Source organism: Gavialis gangeticus, unplaced genomic scaffold (genome assembly GCF_001723915.1).
Source record: "Gavialis gangeticus isolate Ggan-Ray unplaced genomic scaffold, GavGan_comp1, whole genome shotgun sequence".
Taxonomy (NCBI): Eukaryota; Metazoa; Chordata; order Crocodylia; family Gavialidae; genus Gavialis; species Gavialis gangeticus.
In genome coordinates, this window is record NW_017728996.1 from 7,035,638 (window position 1) to 7,052,599 (window position 16,962).

Consider the following 16,962-nt stretch of genomic DNA (forward strand, 5'->3'; position numbering starts at 1 on the left):
CCCCCCCAAATACTCCCCAGACCCTGCACTCACTGCTGGGGAAGTAGATGTGCCAGGACAGATGGTGGAGAGGACAGGCCAGTCCTTGCTGGAGTCTCAGTGGCTTCCTTCCAGCCAGCCAAGGCCCTACCAGGTGATGAAGCTTATCACCATCTTTCCGGGGAAGCTAGCCTCCCCTGCTGAAAGTAGGGGAAGATTGTATTGGGGAAAGGGGCCAAGAGCACAGTCCAGTTCAGGGCTCCCAGCTCCCAACCACAGGCTCATGCTGCAGGCTGTGTTATTTCAGCCACCAACCTCATTCTGCTGCTGTTGCTCCCTATCAGCTCTGCACATCTTGCCCCTCCACAGACCCCCCACAAGCAGGGGTTTGAGCCTATACACCTGGATGGACCCAGCCTGCCACAGCCCAGATCTTGGTTTAGTCTCCTGGGGCTCAGTCCTTACCTGGGCCATTGGAGAAGCAATGATACTGGACCTGAGGAGCACCAGGAAGAGAACTAACTCCTTCCCTTTCCTTCCAGTGCTGAATCCCCCGTGCGACTGCCTGAAAGATGAGCAGAGCAATAAGACATCCACCACTGGCATCATCATTGGGATCCACATTGGCGTCACATGCATTATATTCTGCGTCCTCTTCCTCATGTTTGGGTACAGAGGAAGGTAGGTGTGCTGCTTGCGGGTGGGATGTTCTCTTCCTGGTACAGCCCATGTTCTCGCACTGCTCTTCGACTTCCTGGGCCAAAGGGGCTGTGGGATCTCACAATCATCTCTGACCCTTCCATGGTGTCCCTGCCAATCACACAGTGCATCTCTCCTGCTGGGGATTAGAGGGAGCACCTGCCACCTATGCTATAATGTCCCTGTGGCATATGCTTGTTTGGGGCCTGCTAAGGTCATTGTGACTTAGAATCTTAGACAACTAGGGTTGGAAGGGCCCTCAGGTGGTCATATCTAGTCCATCCCACTGCTCAAAGCAGGACCAGCCCCAACTAGATCATCCCAACCAAGGCTTTGTCCAGCCAGGTCTTAAAAACATTCAAGGATGGAGACTCCACCACTGCTCTGGGTCACCTGTTCCAGTGCTTCACCACCTCTGCGTAAGAAAGTTTTTACTAATATCTAACCTCAATTTCCCTTGCTGCACCTTGAGCCCATTGCTCTTTGTTCTGCCATCTGCCCCCGCTGAGAACAGTCCACCTCCATCCACTTTGCAGCCACCCTGCAGGGAGTTGAAGGCTGCTATTAAATCACCCCTCAGTCTTCTCTTCTCCAAACTAAAACCCAGTTCCCTCAGCCTCTCCTCACAAGTCATGTGTCCCAGCCACCTAACCACTTTCACTGCCCTATACTGGACTCTCTGTCCTCTGCTGGACTTGTGCACTGCAATGTTCCCTCTAAGACAGGGGTGGGCAAAATGTGGCCCAGAGGCTGGATGCGGCCCGCCAGGCCATTCTAGCCGGCCCGCGGGACCCCTAAAAAATTTAGAAAATTAATATTGATCTGCCCTGGGCTGCCTGTCATAGGGCCATTGATGGCTTGCCAAAACTCAGTAAACGGCCCTCTGCCCAAAATAATTGCCCGCCCCTGCTCTAAGGTGTAGTGATCCATGAGCACGCCCTTTGGTCCATGAGTGCGCTGCTTTAGTCTGTTCCCGAATTGGTCCCACCTCCCCCTTTAATATTTAATATTACACAGTGCACCAAATGCATTCTTTAATATTAGTCTCAGTCTATCTATTACCTTGTTAGATGTGTTTTGTTTAAAGGCCTAATTCTGCTTTTAATTTGCATTGCTGTAAATACTAGACAAATTAATAGTATTTTAATTGTTGTAACTAATAGAGGATTAGGGTGAAGTCAGTGGGGCCTGGGGCGAAGCTTGCCGGAAGGGGCTGGACAGTGAAGTAGTTCCCTGGAGCCAGCAGAGCCCACACGGTGCCCAGGTCAGCCCTAGGCCCTGTCCCTGCCCCTGCCTCACTTCAGAGAGGAGCTGCTGCCTGCCCCGCACCACTGGCACAGAGGAGGAAGGGGCAACAGCTATGATTGCTTATTAATCAGCAGCCCAGCCCCTTGTGGGCTGCTCTGGCCAGGGCTGTGCTCTCCCTCCCTGTGGGGATGCCGGCGCAGTGAGGAGTGGAGTGGCCTCTGTGCAGCCGAGTGATGCATGGCATTTAAAAGTTACTGTGTGGCAAGATTTGTTATTGTGTACGACTGTGCACACGTGCAGCTCAGAGGGAACCTTGGTGCACTGGCTTTGGAAGATCCCCAGGCGTTGTTGGCACTGGCTCGCTGTGCTGCACACAGACAACTGTGACCATATCCTGCTGGGCCCCTCTGATGGCAGTGGGGCACTGCTGCCTCCTCAAACCCTATTAAGGGTTATCATGGCACAGGCAGGGTAAAAACAGTCTGGGGCAACAGCTCTGGTGGCACATTGGGGCTACATCAGGCAGGAGACTGATCTGAACAACGTTGCCAAAGATACAGATTAATAAGAACTTGAACAGAGCAGTAAACCCCAGAGAAGTTTGCCAAGGAGGTCACTGCCAGGAGCTCCAACCCATGCATGGGCAGTGAAGGGAGCTGCCCACTGTCACCCAGCGGGGCAGTGGCAGAGACCACCCAGATCCTAGACCCCAACTCCCAGCCTAGCACTTCATCCATGAAGCCTGCCCTCTACCCGCAATGAGATCCAGGCTCAGACATCCAAGGATTCCTCTTAAAATGAGGAAGAAAATGCTGGCAGTAGCCTGGGCAAACAAGCTCCCTGCCTGCCATGGGGAATCTCGACAGGCAGGCACTCCCCCACTCCCAGACACTGGGATACAGAACAAAGGGAAGTTGATTAAGGGAGAGGGAGGCAGTATGCTAAAGCAGGGCAGTAACACAGGAAAAAATGCGGCACACAGTGGCTGCAGTTTTGGGTACAAGGTGGGGAGGGGCAAGGAGGTGCCTCGCATTGTGAGTCTGTTGGCCAGTACAGCCCATGTTCTCACACTGTTCTTGCACTTCCCAACCCTGAATCCTGTTCTCACTGGCTCCATATAGGCAGATCATTTGCTAGGGGATGCAAGGGCAATGGTGCTCCCAGAGCCATGTGAGCAGGCTGCCTGTCACCTTGGCAGGAGATTTGGCCCCACCTGAGCTTCCCTGCCCTCTGTTTTCCAGACTGCTGATGTGCAAAAATGTCCAGGAGCAGCTGTCGACTCCACAGATCCCAAGGAGTCAGAGGAATGCCACGGGTCTGGTGCTGAATGGAGCGGCTCGGAGGGACAGGGATGATCTGGACCTGAACAGAAAGCAGCTGGATATGAATGAACTGGAAAGGCTGTTTCCTGCGTTGCCTTTGCAAGAGCAGCAGGATAAGGGAATCATGGTAAGCAGCGGGGGAGGAGAGCAATGGTTCTGCCACAGCAGGCAGCCAGAGGATGCATAGACCCTCCCCTCTCTCCTTGGATGTGTGTATTCAGCCCCCTTCAGTACCCAGAAAATACAAAACAACACACAGGAGGGGCATTATTCTATCACCCTTTGTTCACCTGAAGCTGCTATTCCGTTAAAAGCATGATGGGATCTGGTCTGTGATCCCAGCAATCACCCTTCCCACCATGCCACACAAACACAACTGGAAGTGGAATTGGGGATTAGCTCCCAATCACTCCCTATTGCTAGAGCAAGGGAAGCCTGGGGTCGTGACACTGGGCACCCCCTGCATTGGCAAGTAGCAAACTGGATGCCTGGTGTGCCCATAGCTGGGAGCACTGGTCAGCTGATGTGTGCTCCCAGGTACAGGAGCACACCAGGTCTTGAAGGGCTCTCTGTGCTTCTGGTGCTGGCCACACGTTCAAATGAAGGCACAATGGGAACCAACCCACAAGTTATTACACGTTTTATGTAATACCGTTGTGGCTTGTTCCCTGTTTTATCACACCATGAATGGCACGAATGTGTGGCCGGGTTACTAAAGATGTGATTAACAGATTAATCATGCGTGTAGTGTATCATCTGCCAGGTGTCTTAATGGCAGCTCTCTAGTGACATTTTTTACACTGATTTGCAGTTGGGATTCTGTTGCCCCTGTATGGTGGATGTGTGAGCCTGCACCCACAGATTGAGCATGCAGGCAGTTATGCACTGGCTGGACAAGCGCATGGCTACGGATGCATGTCTACGCTGGAGGCATCAGTGCACCGAAGTCTTAGTAAAGTAGCTAGAAGGAAACAGTCCTCCTATGTCATTGTAAGGCCAGGGTATTTGGGCTGGAAGCTGGAGACCAAGGTTTTAGACTTTTCCCAAGGTGGATTGACTGCCTGTCTCTCTGACTTGCTAACATAGCGCTCTAACTGTCATGCCATAGCTTAGACGTCCCCTAGGCCAGCCAAGAGAGGGAGATATGTGGGGCCAGAAGGAAGCGAGCAAGTCAGAGGCTTTATAGCTCAATGATAGGCTTGTGGGCCTGGAAGAAATTGGGCCTTTGCTCCCACTGGGGCAGAAACCTCTGCTCTGTTCTCCATCTATTTTATCCACTGCAAGGGGCAGTAGTAGTCCATCTTCAAAGGGACATTGAAGCAGCCCTTGCTAATGCCCAGCTGGTGGCATAGGGGTTAAGCGCATTGCTAGGAAGTCAGAGACACAAGTTCAAACTCTTCTGGGTGAGGAGGAACCAGAACCAGGTTCTCTAGACAAGTGCCATGACCACTCACTAGCACACAGCCAAGTGTGCATGCAGCCTGTGCACAGTTCCACATCCCCAGTGCAGAGGCAAGGCTAAGAAAACCCAGGTGCAGAGCTAAGCCACAAAGAGGAATAAAATCACTCCCTGAATGCATTGTCCAAGAGCTCCTCCTTTAGCTGTGGTGGTAGAGGCTTGTGCCACGAAGAAATCCTTATGCCTGGTACCTGAAGGCAGAATTTAGTTTGCAGATATGGACACCTCTGTAAAAGGTGCTTACAGACCCCCTGTGAGCTGCACTATTTCCAAGCAGCCCCACAGCTCAGTTCAGATAGCACCATGAAAAGTTCTTGGATTTGTAATGGCTTGTCGTTTACCTCCTCTCAGCCGGATCGTGTCCCACCTACCTCACATGATGAGACCCAGATATCGACACTTCCACTGGATGAGTTCAGCATCATAGAAGAGCAGCTGGACCCCCCATCCAAAAGCTGGGCTCCTGATGACCATGGTGGACCACCACCCCACTTCAGCCAAGAAGCCCCAGCTTCGAACCACAGTCCCAGCAATGAAGGATAATTGCCAAGTCTTTCAGCTTCTTGTAGGAATCACCAGGAACCATTTCCATGTCTGGTGATGTCTTTACAATGATTCGTCAATCTCAGGTCAAATTTAAGATTTCTATGGTCTGATTTTTTTATTGTTTTGTTTTGTTTTATTTTTACACACACACACACACACACACACACACACACACACACAGCCTTTTGGAAACTCTGTGAAGTTTATCTTTCTGACCTGTCTCAGGCCTCTCTGTGCGTTTCTTCCTATGACTGCATTATCGAGACTGGTCATGATTGTTTTTTCCCGGTGGCTGCTAGACAGCAGACTGAACTGCCTGAGTGGGCAAACTCTCCGTCAGCGCTGGAATATGGTGGACGTGTGTTCCCGTGGCTTCACAAACTCGTTTCTTTTTTAGCAGCTTTAGAACTATTCTGTGGATCTATTTTTTATTTCAAGCTGACTGGATCTAGAGGAATCCTTCTAATGTGACTCCAAAAATTTGGGCCAAAAAGGGCTGTCTTTCCATGGATTTGATGATTTTGTACACTTTCTCTATTTCTCAGGATACTTTTTTGCTTATTGACTATAAATAAGGAAAAAAAAAAAAAAAAAAAAAAGTGTGTCAAAGGAGGCCTGTGTGAGGGCTGTTGAAAGACTTGGACAGACCACCTGAGTTAAATCAGAACCTACCTCAACCGGAATGAATGTCTTCTGGGAAGCAGCAAATATCTGTGTCTTCCTTTGTTTTCAGAACAAGTAGCGTAGCACTTGGTCAGTACAAGCTCGGTACTACCTCAGAAGTCATGCTCCGTATCTGCCATTGTTGTCGTTGTCGTTTTGTCGTCGTCCCCCCAATGTAAAGCACTTCCAAACCTTGAAAGCAATGTTCTACCTCAAGTTTTTTATAGAAGTCTGTTCGTGTGCGTCATCAGACCTTCTCTCCCTTCATCTGACTCTTGTGCTTTGTTCCAATGAAATCTGTTCAAAGAAACGTGAAAGGGCAGCGTGGTGGCATTGTGTAACAAATTGTGATGACATTTCACTAGTGTTATAAGCTTTACTTTTAGTTGAAGCATAATGTTTGTGTATGATTTTGTGTGTCTGCATTTTAGATCATGGTTTTACTTTAAGGACCGTTAGCGTTGTAGCCCGCAAGCTGCCACGAATAACCTAAGGATGGTGCTCACCACGGACTTGCAGCCGGAGGTCCAAGCTTAGCTTCTTCAAACTGGTGCCGTGTTTCCAAAGGCTCCTTCTGTCCCACCCATCCTCCGAGGCAGCTGAGCACTCTGACTCGATTCAGGAGAGCGCTTGGAAGTCAATGGGATGACTCACAGGTCTAGAAGGAAGCACATTTTCAGTCCTTTCCTGAACCAGGGCTAGAGTACTCAGTGCCTTGAAGGATACAGCCAATTTATCTGGCTAAAATTCCCACTTAATTGATCATAGGACAGCAGTTGGAGAGATTAGGACTACAGCACTTACCCTTATCCACTGCTACTCAGAGCACCCACCTTCTACCACTGGCCCAGCGGTATAACACACCCCAGACTGAGATAATGGCACCCCTGGGGTGCGGGAGACCCACGGCCTTTAGCCTCATCCTTATGCACCCACGGAGGTGTCTTCTTGTGCCACAGTGACTAATATGTACCCCCACGTGTGATGGCACCTTGAGGAAAGGATATATCAAAGGAAAAGCATATTCTGACCTATTCTCCTCCCATCCTTGCAGCTAACAAGCGTGGTTTCTTTATTCATTTGACATCTTCGGACCCATATTTGTAAGAGGAAAACAGCCTAAGTTTGAGGCTTTTGAATACAAGGCATTAGCCAGCGCATGGCAGCGTTCAAAGATTCATCTGGCTTGACTGGCTGACTGATGTGCCCCCATTCAGAAAGGACATAATTCCCAATGGCCAGTTTGAGAGTTACTGCTAGATTGCTTCCCATTATCATCTCTAGGGAATTAGGGGTGGGGAGAGGGGGTGTCAGGGTTTGTTAATTATGAAATTTATGCTATTTAGTAAAGCCATTAAAGAGTCTGCTAGAGGCAGCTATAACTGTCGCTCTCCCACCACAAAGAAAACACTGGCCCCTCCCTACCTTTTGGGTAGCTTTACTGGCGTTTCACAGAATGGAAATGAGTCCAAAGTCAGCAATCCTGAAGGAACTGGAAGAAGCGGTTCTTTACATTGCTTTTTCCATGTGAAAAAAATATTCCAAACTCTTTAAGTATCCTTTAATATTAAGTATATGGTACTTGCATCTTGGGCCATTAAAGGGTCTTCATCTGCCTAGCCACGTGTTGGAAATGGCAAAGATCTCATTAATTCAGAAGTGTGGGAAGAAGAGAGTTCAAAGTGTCCATAGTCTGCCCGGAGCTGTCTGCCACGCCTTCCAAAAATTTGCCATGCTGATTTATATGGCACTGTCTTGTGTGCTGACCTACGCCTTGGTTCTCCAAGGTATTTAGGTGGGCCTCGAGGTAAATGCCTTGGGGAATCCGGGCTGTAGCAACCATGCTATTAATTGGCGCTGTGTTCACAGCTGTGTCCATTGAGACATCCTCCCAGCAGCTTCTCTTTAGGTTATTGGTGGCAGTGTCAGGCCTAGACCTCATTCAAAGCCTTAGGTTGGTGTGTTAAGTAGGTGCATGTTGCTGGCGACCTACCTCAGTTCAAGTAGAAAAGCAGCCTGGTGGTATGAAACAAAAACCAAGAAAGAGTTGTAATGCGATGCTGGAGAACATCCCATCTGTGATGCCACAGCCAGGGCAGCCGTTTCATGTGCGCGCGCTTTTAAGCTGTTTTAGTGTTAAACTCTTTATTTTATATGCGGCGGTGAATCAAATGTAATTATTTTAGCTGAAAAGAAGAAGAGTGAAAGGAATGAGGAAACGAGCTTAAGTTGTAAAAAGGGAAAATTGCTGAATGGCTGTTTAAAAAATGAAAACCAGTCCTCTATCTTCAGTTGTGGGAGAGAGATGGTGTATGAGAAACATGTGCTCCAGCCCCATTACCTACACCCTTTGGCACTTGATTGCTAAAATTGTCTACATAATTGTTGTACAAGAATACACAGGGAAATAAGGAAAAGCATATCTCCCATTTCCTGCATCCTGAAACACTTCCAGCAATCAGCCTGGGCTGGATCTGAAGAGACAGCTCCCCTTCGGGTCAGATAGATCAGCCTGACGTACGCAGATACAATGGCGCTGACCTCAATTAAACTGAGCGCATATGTGCCTTAGGTGAATTTGGGTCAGTGTTTATAAATATCTTAGACTTTTAAAAGTCCTTCTCCCCCTCATGAGGTTTCTTATTTTCTCTTTCGCCCTGCAGGAAAGGAGGAATTTGAGAGCACCAGGTCTGTATGTTAATAAACCGAGAAGTCATCTAACCCCGCCACTAAAATACTGACTAAATATGACCTAAGAGAGCGATCCGCTCACACGTTCACCGTAAGCTGGGAGATGTTTTCAGCCCTCTCTCTCTCTTCGCCACCCACAAATCTCTGAATTCCTTCAGCAGTTTGTAAAATAAATTGGCTTGCTCTCTCCTCACAGACTGAAAATCAGAATACCAGCTGTGCCCTGGAGCATCTATAGTGCCAGGCCCCATGTTTGCTCAATGGTGTCTATTACTGGCCAGCTGGGACGTCCCGTTACACAGGAGTTAACCTGTCGGAGCCAGGGTACACCACCGTTTGGAAAGGTGAAGGGGGATGGAGATGCAGGACAGTTGGGGAAGCCAAGAAAGGCGTTAATGTTACTGATTCAAAGGGCTCGTTAAAAGCACGTCTTTCTTTGATGCGAATCAAACAAGAGCCATTGTCTAAAGATTTGAAGTGTGTGTTAGCGAGAGCCCAGGCTGCAAAACTTGGACCTGGGTTTCCAACCTCTCGAAGCCTGGTCTTCAGAGCTAGGATTTTGGGGTAAGGCTCCAAGTCTGATACTTGAGGTATTCACCCAACCTGTTGTGAAGTAGAGCCCTGCACCGCAGGTGCAGCGTCCGTGTTGCCTAGTGTGCACGGACGGAACAAAGCTGCGATGGGTTTCCTTGTGCATTGAGTTACGACTTCATATCAAAGAGAATCCACCCCCCACTCATCCACACTTTTCTTTTTATTGTCTCTGTGTGTAATGATGAAGTTCAGATTGAATAAAGTACTGTTGCCAAAGTGAACACATAATTTAGTCTAGCTTTCAGCTCAAATACCTGGGGCTGTGAACTTGCTATTAATTTAATATCATATTATTGTGATATTGTAATAGTAACAAGTATTTGTCACTACTTCCTTTTATTAAAGGGAAATGCTGTGCCATTTGATTAGTTAAAACACAGTAGTGTGTCATGAATAGATTTTTTTGTTTTAATATGCAGAAATGTAATGGCTTAAACCAACTGTATGTTGGTTTGAGACAAAGATGGATGTGAACCTTTAAAGATTATTTTTAGATATTTAGATTTTCCTCTTTCTGGGGTTTCTTTTAAGCTCTTGTAAATCCATGCCACTGCAAAATAGATGTTTGTAATGGGCAAATCTCGAAAGGGTTTTAGGTCCACTCTGGGGAAACAGCAAGAGGATGTATTTCTACCTGACTTGTTCAAGGCTCTTGAGTCTGCAAAATCAGATAGGAATCCTTGCAATGAGAGATTGCGCATCTTTAAGTACATCCAGCTCCTGTTTGGATGGGGAAACAACTCAAGTAACAGCCATCCTTTTGGTTGGTGTGGGGCCTCCATTTCTGATCCTGGAACAGAGGACCACAGAACTGGGGGGGAAGAAATGTTTCTGGTCCAGATTACCTGAACTTGTTCAAGTGTCTAAACCAAGTTGATTTTGGTTCAAGTTCAGCTACAGATTCAAGCCAGCTCTTAATTTATCCAGACTTGTTTTTGCTGGATAGAAATCTAAAGAATGCAGGCAAGCTTGGAGCTTGCAGATGAAGGCGGAGCCATGAAGCCCTTTGCAACCTCCACTGACTTAGATGGAGTTTCACGACGTCACAAGGTCAAGTTTGGACCCAAAGGTCTTTAGCAGCTACTTGTTCATTTTCATATAATCTTGTGTTCACTCAGTGGGATCCATGTCAAACTCCAGGTATGGGCTGCTGATTGAACCGGTGGCATTTACATGTTGGAAAGGTACTTGGTATTGGTGAGGCGGCCGCCATGACATTCCAGAAAATGCAAGTAAGCACAAATTGCCTCTTTCCACTGCTGATGACCTGTTGTTGTAAGGAAGACTTAACTGTCCTGTCCTGCTGACGTGTGTACGCAGCCGGTAGTAGCTGCCGTAGGTGCCACATGTGAAGTGAAGGGTCTTTCCAGAGCATGGGGTGAGATCCTGGAATAATCCATGTTATGGAGGAGATGCAGAAAATTCCTCATTGAAAGTCATGCAGGTGTGTTCATGGGTGTAAGCATCTAAGGCCAAACTCTGAGGAGGTGGAAGTTGTCTGAGCGCCATTCACTTCAACCCAGTTGTGCTTGTTTTATAACGCCTGAGAACCTGGCCCTGGCTCTTTAAAGTGTCCGAGTCGACTACACCAGTGGTTTTCCGCCTATGGTTGGTGGACCCCTGGGCATCTGTACACTATTTCTAAGGGGCCCACAAAAGATGACTAGGATCAATCAAAAGTGGGTGAACACCCACACCTACAATTCAAAGGGGTCTGCACCTCCATTCAACACTTTTTAGGGCTCCACTAATGAAAAAAGGTTGAAAACCACTGGACTACATTGAAAACAGTCAGTTTTCAAAGCAAACCAACGCTCTGGTGTCCTGGAAAGCATTTGGATGGGATTCGTGTGGCCTGACTCTCAATCATAAGAGCATGCTTTGAAACAGTCCCATGTTGTTCTCGCCAACCAGATCCTCTATCCAGGCTTTGCGCTTAGGGCACTGCTGGGATCTTCCCGTATTACATTGCGCGGGTGATAGCTGGCATTCACGCATGAATGGAAGTCAAATGTCTTCCATGTTTCTTTGTAGCTGATCTTGGGGATGTGACAATAGGGCGGGCGTGTTTCGAGCACAAAGAATTAACATCAAAAAGCTGCCGTTGGGCGCTGCAGCTCTTTATGCTGGTGACTCGCTCACAGATCCAAGCATTACTGAAACGTTCCTGCTGGTTTTCTCTTTCCTTTTTTCCCCCCCTCGTTCAAGGGAACTGTGTGCGGCACCTTAACGTGACAGCTTTTTCTTCCTCTTCACAAGCCCTTTAGTAACAGGCAGCTTGATTGCATTTCTGCCAGCATAAGGCACAGGTGTACCGGACATCAGCATCTCACCCCGTTGTGCTTTTCCAAGGAACTTCCATCACTTCGGCAAACTGCCTTCGTTGCACAACAGACGGGGTCCTACATTCCTACTGTTTTCCTGACTCGGGCAAAGTGACGCTGTTGTAGGAAATAAACTGTCCAAGATCCAGTTTTGGTAACCCATAGTGGACACAACTGATGCGCCGAGCTCTGCTTGCAAGTTTACCAGAGATGGCTGCTACCTCAGGGATAGTATCCGTGTTATGTTTAGTTGGGCAGGGAATAGTTTTATACTGTGACAGGGTATTTTCATACTGTTGGATTCAGGTATTTATTTGTGAACTGTGTCTTTCTTTTTCCTTGTGTCATAAAGATGCTGGAATTTTTAAGTATTAGACCAGACGGGGATTTTAAAACTGCCACCTACAATGATCCCCCTCCCCTCCCCAAGGATTGTAGATGTTGGCAATAAAAAAAAAAAGGAAAACCACGTGAAGTGCTGTTACTTTATAACCCAATCCAAAGCTCATTCATGTCAACAGGAAGGTTTCCATTGACTTCAGTGGGTCTTGGGTCAGGTATATGGTATATTATAAACCCCAACAACAGTGCATTTTGATCTGTAGCAGCATTACTGTGTGTGTCTGCACATTTCTCTGTACTAGGATAATGTATCGTGCAGCAATTTGAGGGCAAAAGTCACTCTAGGCTGCCAGGTCCCTTGCCAGGGGGAATTCAATACAGTAGCAGTTCAGTGCAGTACCTGAATCAGTGCGGTAGTGTATATGGGGAGAGTGGATGATTGCTTTTTTTCTTAAAGACAAAGTGTGGATATACTGCTTTCCCAAATGCCGTCAGGGGCTTTATCCTCTTCTCCATGTTTATTTGCAATAGTAGCAAAAGGAGGATTGATATGTTTAAATGCAATTTATGTGTTGTACTGAAATCCCTTTTCTTTCCCCAACACATGCATCCCCTCGCCCCCATGCTCACACAGGCCTCCTCAGTGTAATGTTTTCACTCCATTTTCCCCTCCTCTGTGGCTACGTCATGCATTTGCTGGGAGCAAAGCGCCGAGCACTGCTTTTCCCCGCCTATAACCCCGTTTCCTCTGCGAGAGCGACCACTGCCTCTCCACTCTCCCCATATCTGCAAAGCAAATACAAGCCAGTGGTAAGAAAGACCGTTGCACCAGGTACTTGCGCTGCCCTGATCTGCCCCCAGATACCTTGTCACGCAGCAATCACAGGTAGGAAGATTTCAAATCCTGCACAGATTGAGAACAGCTGTCATCTTTTGTTGGCTTGCTTTAGCTTTCCTGCCATGTCCACTGTACATCAGTCTCCCATCACCCTGTGTTACGTGGCTCATGACGAGTGTCGCCCTTGCTGTGTATATACTGTAGAAAAGAAAACTGGGGAGGGGGGGAGGTATCATTGCATAAAGTGAATGTGTCTAGAGCGGTGACGCTGGATTTTGCCAGCTGTCCAGAGCTACGTGGCAGCCCTGTTCCCTGCGCTCTGCTCTTGCATTGCTGTGGGTTACCCATCGCGTTTTCAACGGGGGACGTTTCATGGTTTGACGGGAAAAGGAAAGCTCTAGGACAAACGCTCGGTTTATTCATTTACCAATTCTTTAAGAGGTGCAAGTGTTTATGCGCCGAGAAACCCAAAGTTTGAGGTATTTACAGGAAACGTGGTGCTGGTATATAAGCAGGGGTCTGGAGAAACAAGGCTGTGGGATGCTTCTTCAAAGTCTCCTTCACATGGGCTTCCTGAGACATAGCCACCTTGGGGTAAATCCAGCGTATCCCCACTGCTGTCCATGGGGCGAGAATCCCACCTGGTCTTTGCTGTTTGGAGGAGTTGCCTTCATCCCACAAATGGATTAAAAGCCACTGGGTCTGTAAAGAACTACAAAAAAGGTAAAAATACTGTATCCAAACACAGGCTTGGGGGAGGTTGTGGGGGGGGGGTCCTACTGAAATCATCTGTGCAAACAGCGTTTGAAATAGATCCTTCCCCAGTCAAGGGACATGAAAGGCAGACTAGCGATCCTATCGAGCAACTTGATGCCTGTTCATTTATTTCTCCACTCCACCAAAAAAAAAAGAGGAAGCTTGGGTGTATGCCAGCTGGGCCTGTGAACTTGCTGAATCCAGACGGCGCCTTTGAACTCTGGAAATGATTATGTGTGAAGTACAGTAGCATCTCTAAGCGAGCGTTCAGCAGTTTCAGGGCCGGATTCTCTTCTCACTTACAACAGGATAAATCTGCCATAACTGTGTAAATCAACACAGTGATGCTGGATTTACCCAAGGCTGAGACTAGGATTCGGTCCTCCACATTTTATAAGGAGAAGGGACTTGGGGGCCTGATGAGAAGTCCACGCAAGACGCTGACATCAGTGGGGTTTGGAGCAGGTTCTTTCTTACAAAGCAAAGAGGAAGTCTATCTTGACGGTATTTACGGTGTCCTTTAGCTTGTAATAAAGACGGTAGAACTTTGTTCCAATTTTCTTCAGGAATAAACTGTTAAAAGACTTATATATATATAAACCCAAAATGCAAAGCACTTTTCTACTGTTTATTTTCTACCTTTCTTACTTTGATCCATCTTGATATTTGAAATCCCACTGATCCTATGATTGTTAGTTCTGTATAAAAAAAATAAAAAATAAAAAAACCCTTTTTTTTTTGTAGTTTGCTCTGTTTAGCTTTTAGCCTGTGGCTATTGTACATGGAAAATAAAACTAGAATAAATTAGCTCTAGTTTCTTCTGAGTGTGGCTTTGTTATTTCGAACCTGACAGCGGTTCCCAATCTGTGGTACGGGTGCCACCAGTGGTACGTAGACAACCTGTCAGTGGTACGCGTTAACAGATTTATTGTCATTGCTTTATATGACAAAAATTTGCTGGTGGTCCTTAAGGTTGGATCATTTTAAAGTGGTGGTGTGCACGCTGTCTGAGTTTGGGAGCTGCTGTGATAGAAGATGAAGGCATGACGTGCAGAAAGGTAAGGTGGTTTGTGTGTAAAAAGTCCAGCTTTCTTATCTGGACTAACACGGTGGGAGATTGTCAGACACGGGTCCAAGCAGAGAGGATGCTGAGACATTTTGCTTATCTTCATGCACTTCTCATCAACCTCAGGCCAGGTCCTTGGCTGGTTAAACAAGGATCTTGGCCTGCTCAGTGCCTTCATCACAATCAGGAACGCTCTCGCTGGGGAAACCAACTGCATTGCTGAGGCTCCTCTCATTCACACCCATTTTCTAGGGCAGCTTCACTGCCATAAGAGCCCTCTGCGTTCAGCGTGAGCAGGCCTGAGCATGCAAGATAGAGTGCCTAGGGTTAATTATGTTCAAACTCCAGCATCCACATTGCTGACTGCCTGCAAACCAACCTTCACAACGGTGGCTACAAGCAATGCATGCGCTCATCGTTGCCCCCACGAAAAAGTTAACAAGCAGAAGAGCCCTGTAAGCCATGCTCTGGGTCCCCAGCCAGGGACAACTCTGCCAACATAAAAACCCATCATCAAGCAGAACGGCGCCGTGGGCCCTGCTAACTGGCACCAGAGCAGCCCTGCTCCTGTCTGGTCTAGGAGGGTGCCTATAGCCACCACCAGCTCCTCAATCTCCCGCCCGGGGAAGCCCCTGGAAACCCCGCAGCTGGGCCCTACTCAACGCATCCCTCTTGCCTGCCCTGAGCCGGGTGCTCCCTGTCTCCTTGCTCCGGTACCACGTGTAGTGATTAGCGCAGGGGCCAGACACTCTGGCGTACTGAGGTCAAATCCGCTTTCTATGCCACAAGTCCCTGACCAGTTCTCCCAGGCAGCACCCCTCCCGATGCCATGCCAGCGCTGCCTTCAGCATGCATCGCTTCAACCCCTGGCACAAACCATATCACAGAACTGGACAAAGCCCATGAGCAAGACCTGAAAGGGAACAGGGCGTATGTAACCTCATATTCCTGGGCAACCTCCGCTTATTAATCTGGGCTCTCGCTTAGCTGTTGCCTATAGCCCTCCTGCCCTCCCAGTCTGCACAGCATGGCTAACTGGCACAGCTTTGGGTGCGGCATGACACTGGGGGTCTGCTTTCGTTTCAGCCGGCAACCACCCCCTGCCCCCTCTGATGGGCACGGGGATGGATGGACAGCCGTCAGCTCTAATAAGGACAAGTGCCTTGGGTACGGCTGCACAGCCCCACAGATGCTAAGCCAGCAGCAGATGTGCTCCTAGCAGCTAGGATGCGCTTCCCCCCTCCCGTAGCATTCCCGGCTTCCTGTGCAGTGTATGAGCCCGGTCAGAGGCAGCAAACTGGGCTGAAGACCCCTCACATCCACTCCAGGCTGGCAGGGCGGTATGAAAAATAAACTGGAGGAATAGTTAGTTCAGCGCAGCATCATAGGTGCTAAGACAGACCTACACGACAATGAGCTATTTAACCACGGCCAGGCACATGCTGACATGTACCCAAGGAAGGAGACAGGCAAGGGAATTAAACCAGCAACCAGCCAAGGACCTGCTTTTTTTTTTTTTAACCCAACAAATCATGAACCTGTTGAGGTCACCGGCGCAGTGGCATTTACGGCTTTCCATCACAATGCAATGTTACTAAGGGGAATCTCCGGCTGGGAGCCAGAATAAATGCACACGAGGGTACCAGAGCGTGCCACGCTGCTACCTGTCCTGGGGTGGGGAGAGAGGACCTCTGTGGCCATGTTAGGGTATGACTGAGCCCCCGTGAGGACATCACCCTGGTCTGGGCGATGGAGCAGTGAGCCCCCACAAGGTAAACCCAATCTGCATGCCAGTGGGCTCACTCTGGGCTGGGAGCAATGGGCTCAAGTGGCAGCAAGGGAGGTTTAGGTTGGAGGAATTTTCTCACTAGGAGGGTGGTAAAACGCTGGACCAGATTACCCAGAGAGGTGGTGCAATCTTTATCCTTAGAGGTTTTTAAAACCTGGGTAGACAAAGCCTTGGCTGGGATGACGTAGTTGGGGCTGGTCCTGCCTTGAGCAGGGGTTGGACTAGATGTGACCTCCGGGGGGGGGTCTCTTCCAGCCCTCATTTTCTGCTAACGCATCATCACTGGGGACGGCGCCTACTGTTTCATGCTGCCTGTTCCCTGCAAAGTGTGGGACAACTTGCCCGTCCCTCTGAGCCCCTGGCGGGAGGTGTGGGATGGCGACAGAGCATGTACACAGCACAGCTTGCATCCTCGCTGCGGCAGCCCCCTGCGTGACATTGGGTACAGTCGATGCCCCTGGTCATATCAGCACACTCAGCAGCAAAGCATCGCTTCCCTCAGGTGAGAAAGGGCAAGGGGGGGGCTGGCTAAGGGCAGCCCCCAGCTGAGCACCTGAGTTAAGCCAGCAGCAGAAGCCCATAGTACTAGGCTGTGATCTTCTAGACGGTCCCATCCTGGTTTCTGCCAACAGACCCCCCCCCCCCC

The 16,962-nt window shown here is 48.7% G+C and overlaps 1 protein-coding gene and 1 long non-coding RNA gene across 2 annotated transcripts in view; one reads left to right on the plus strand and one right to left on the minus strand.

Annotated features, from left to right (window-relative positions):
- IGDCC3 (immunoglobulin superfamily DCC subclass member 3) overlaps positions 1-5,423 on the plus strand; it is a 217,985-nt gene extending 212,562 nt beyond the window's left edge. The window contains exons 12-14 of the mRNA XM_019503975.1: positions 522-660; positions 3,168-3,375; positions 5,059-5,423. Coding sequence (XP_019359520.1) covers positions 522-660; positions 3,168-3,375; positions 5,059-5,250 — 539 coding nt within the window. The 3' untranslated portion in view covers positions 5,251-5,423. The remainder of the gene's footprint in view (positions 1-521; positions 661-3,167; positions 3,376-5,058) is intronic.
- LOC109288439 overlaps positions 1,279-16,962 on the minus strand; it is a 19,024-nt gene continuing 3,340 nt past the window's right edge. The window contains exons 2-3 of the long non-coding RNA XR_002095138.1: positions 7,684-7,689; positions 1,279-1,343 (exon numbers count right to left, since the gene is read on the minus strand). This is a non-coding gene — a long non-coding RNA (uncharacterized LOC109288439). The remainder of the gene's footprint in view (positions 1,344-7,683; positions 7,690-16,962) is intronic.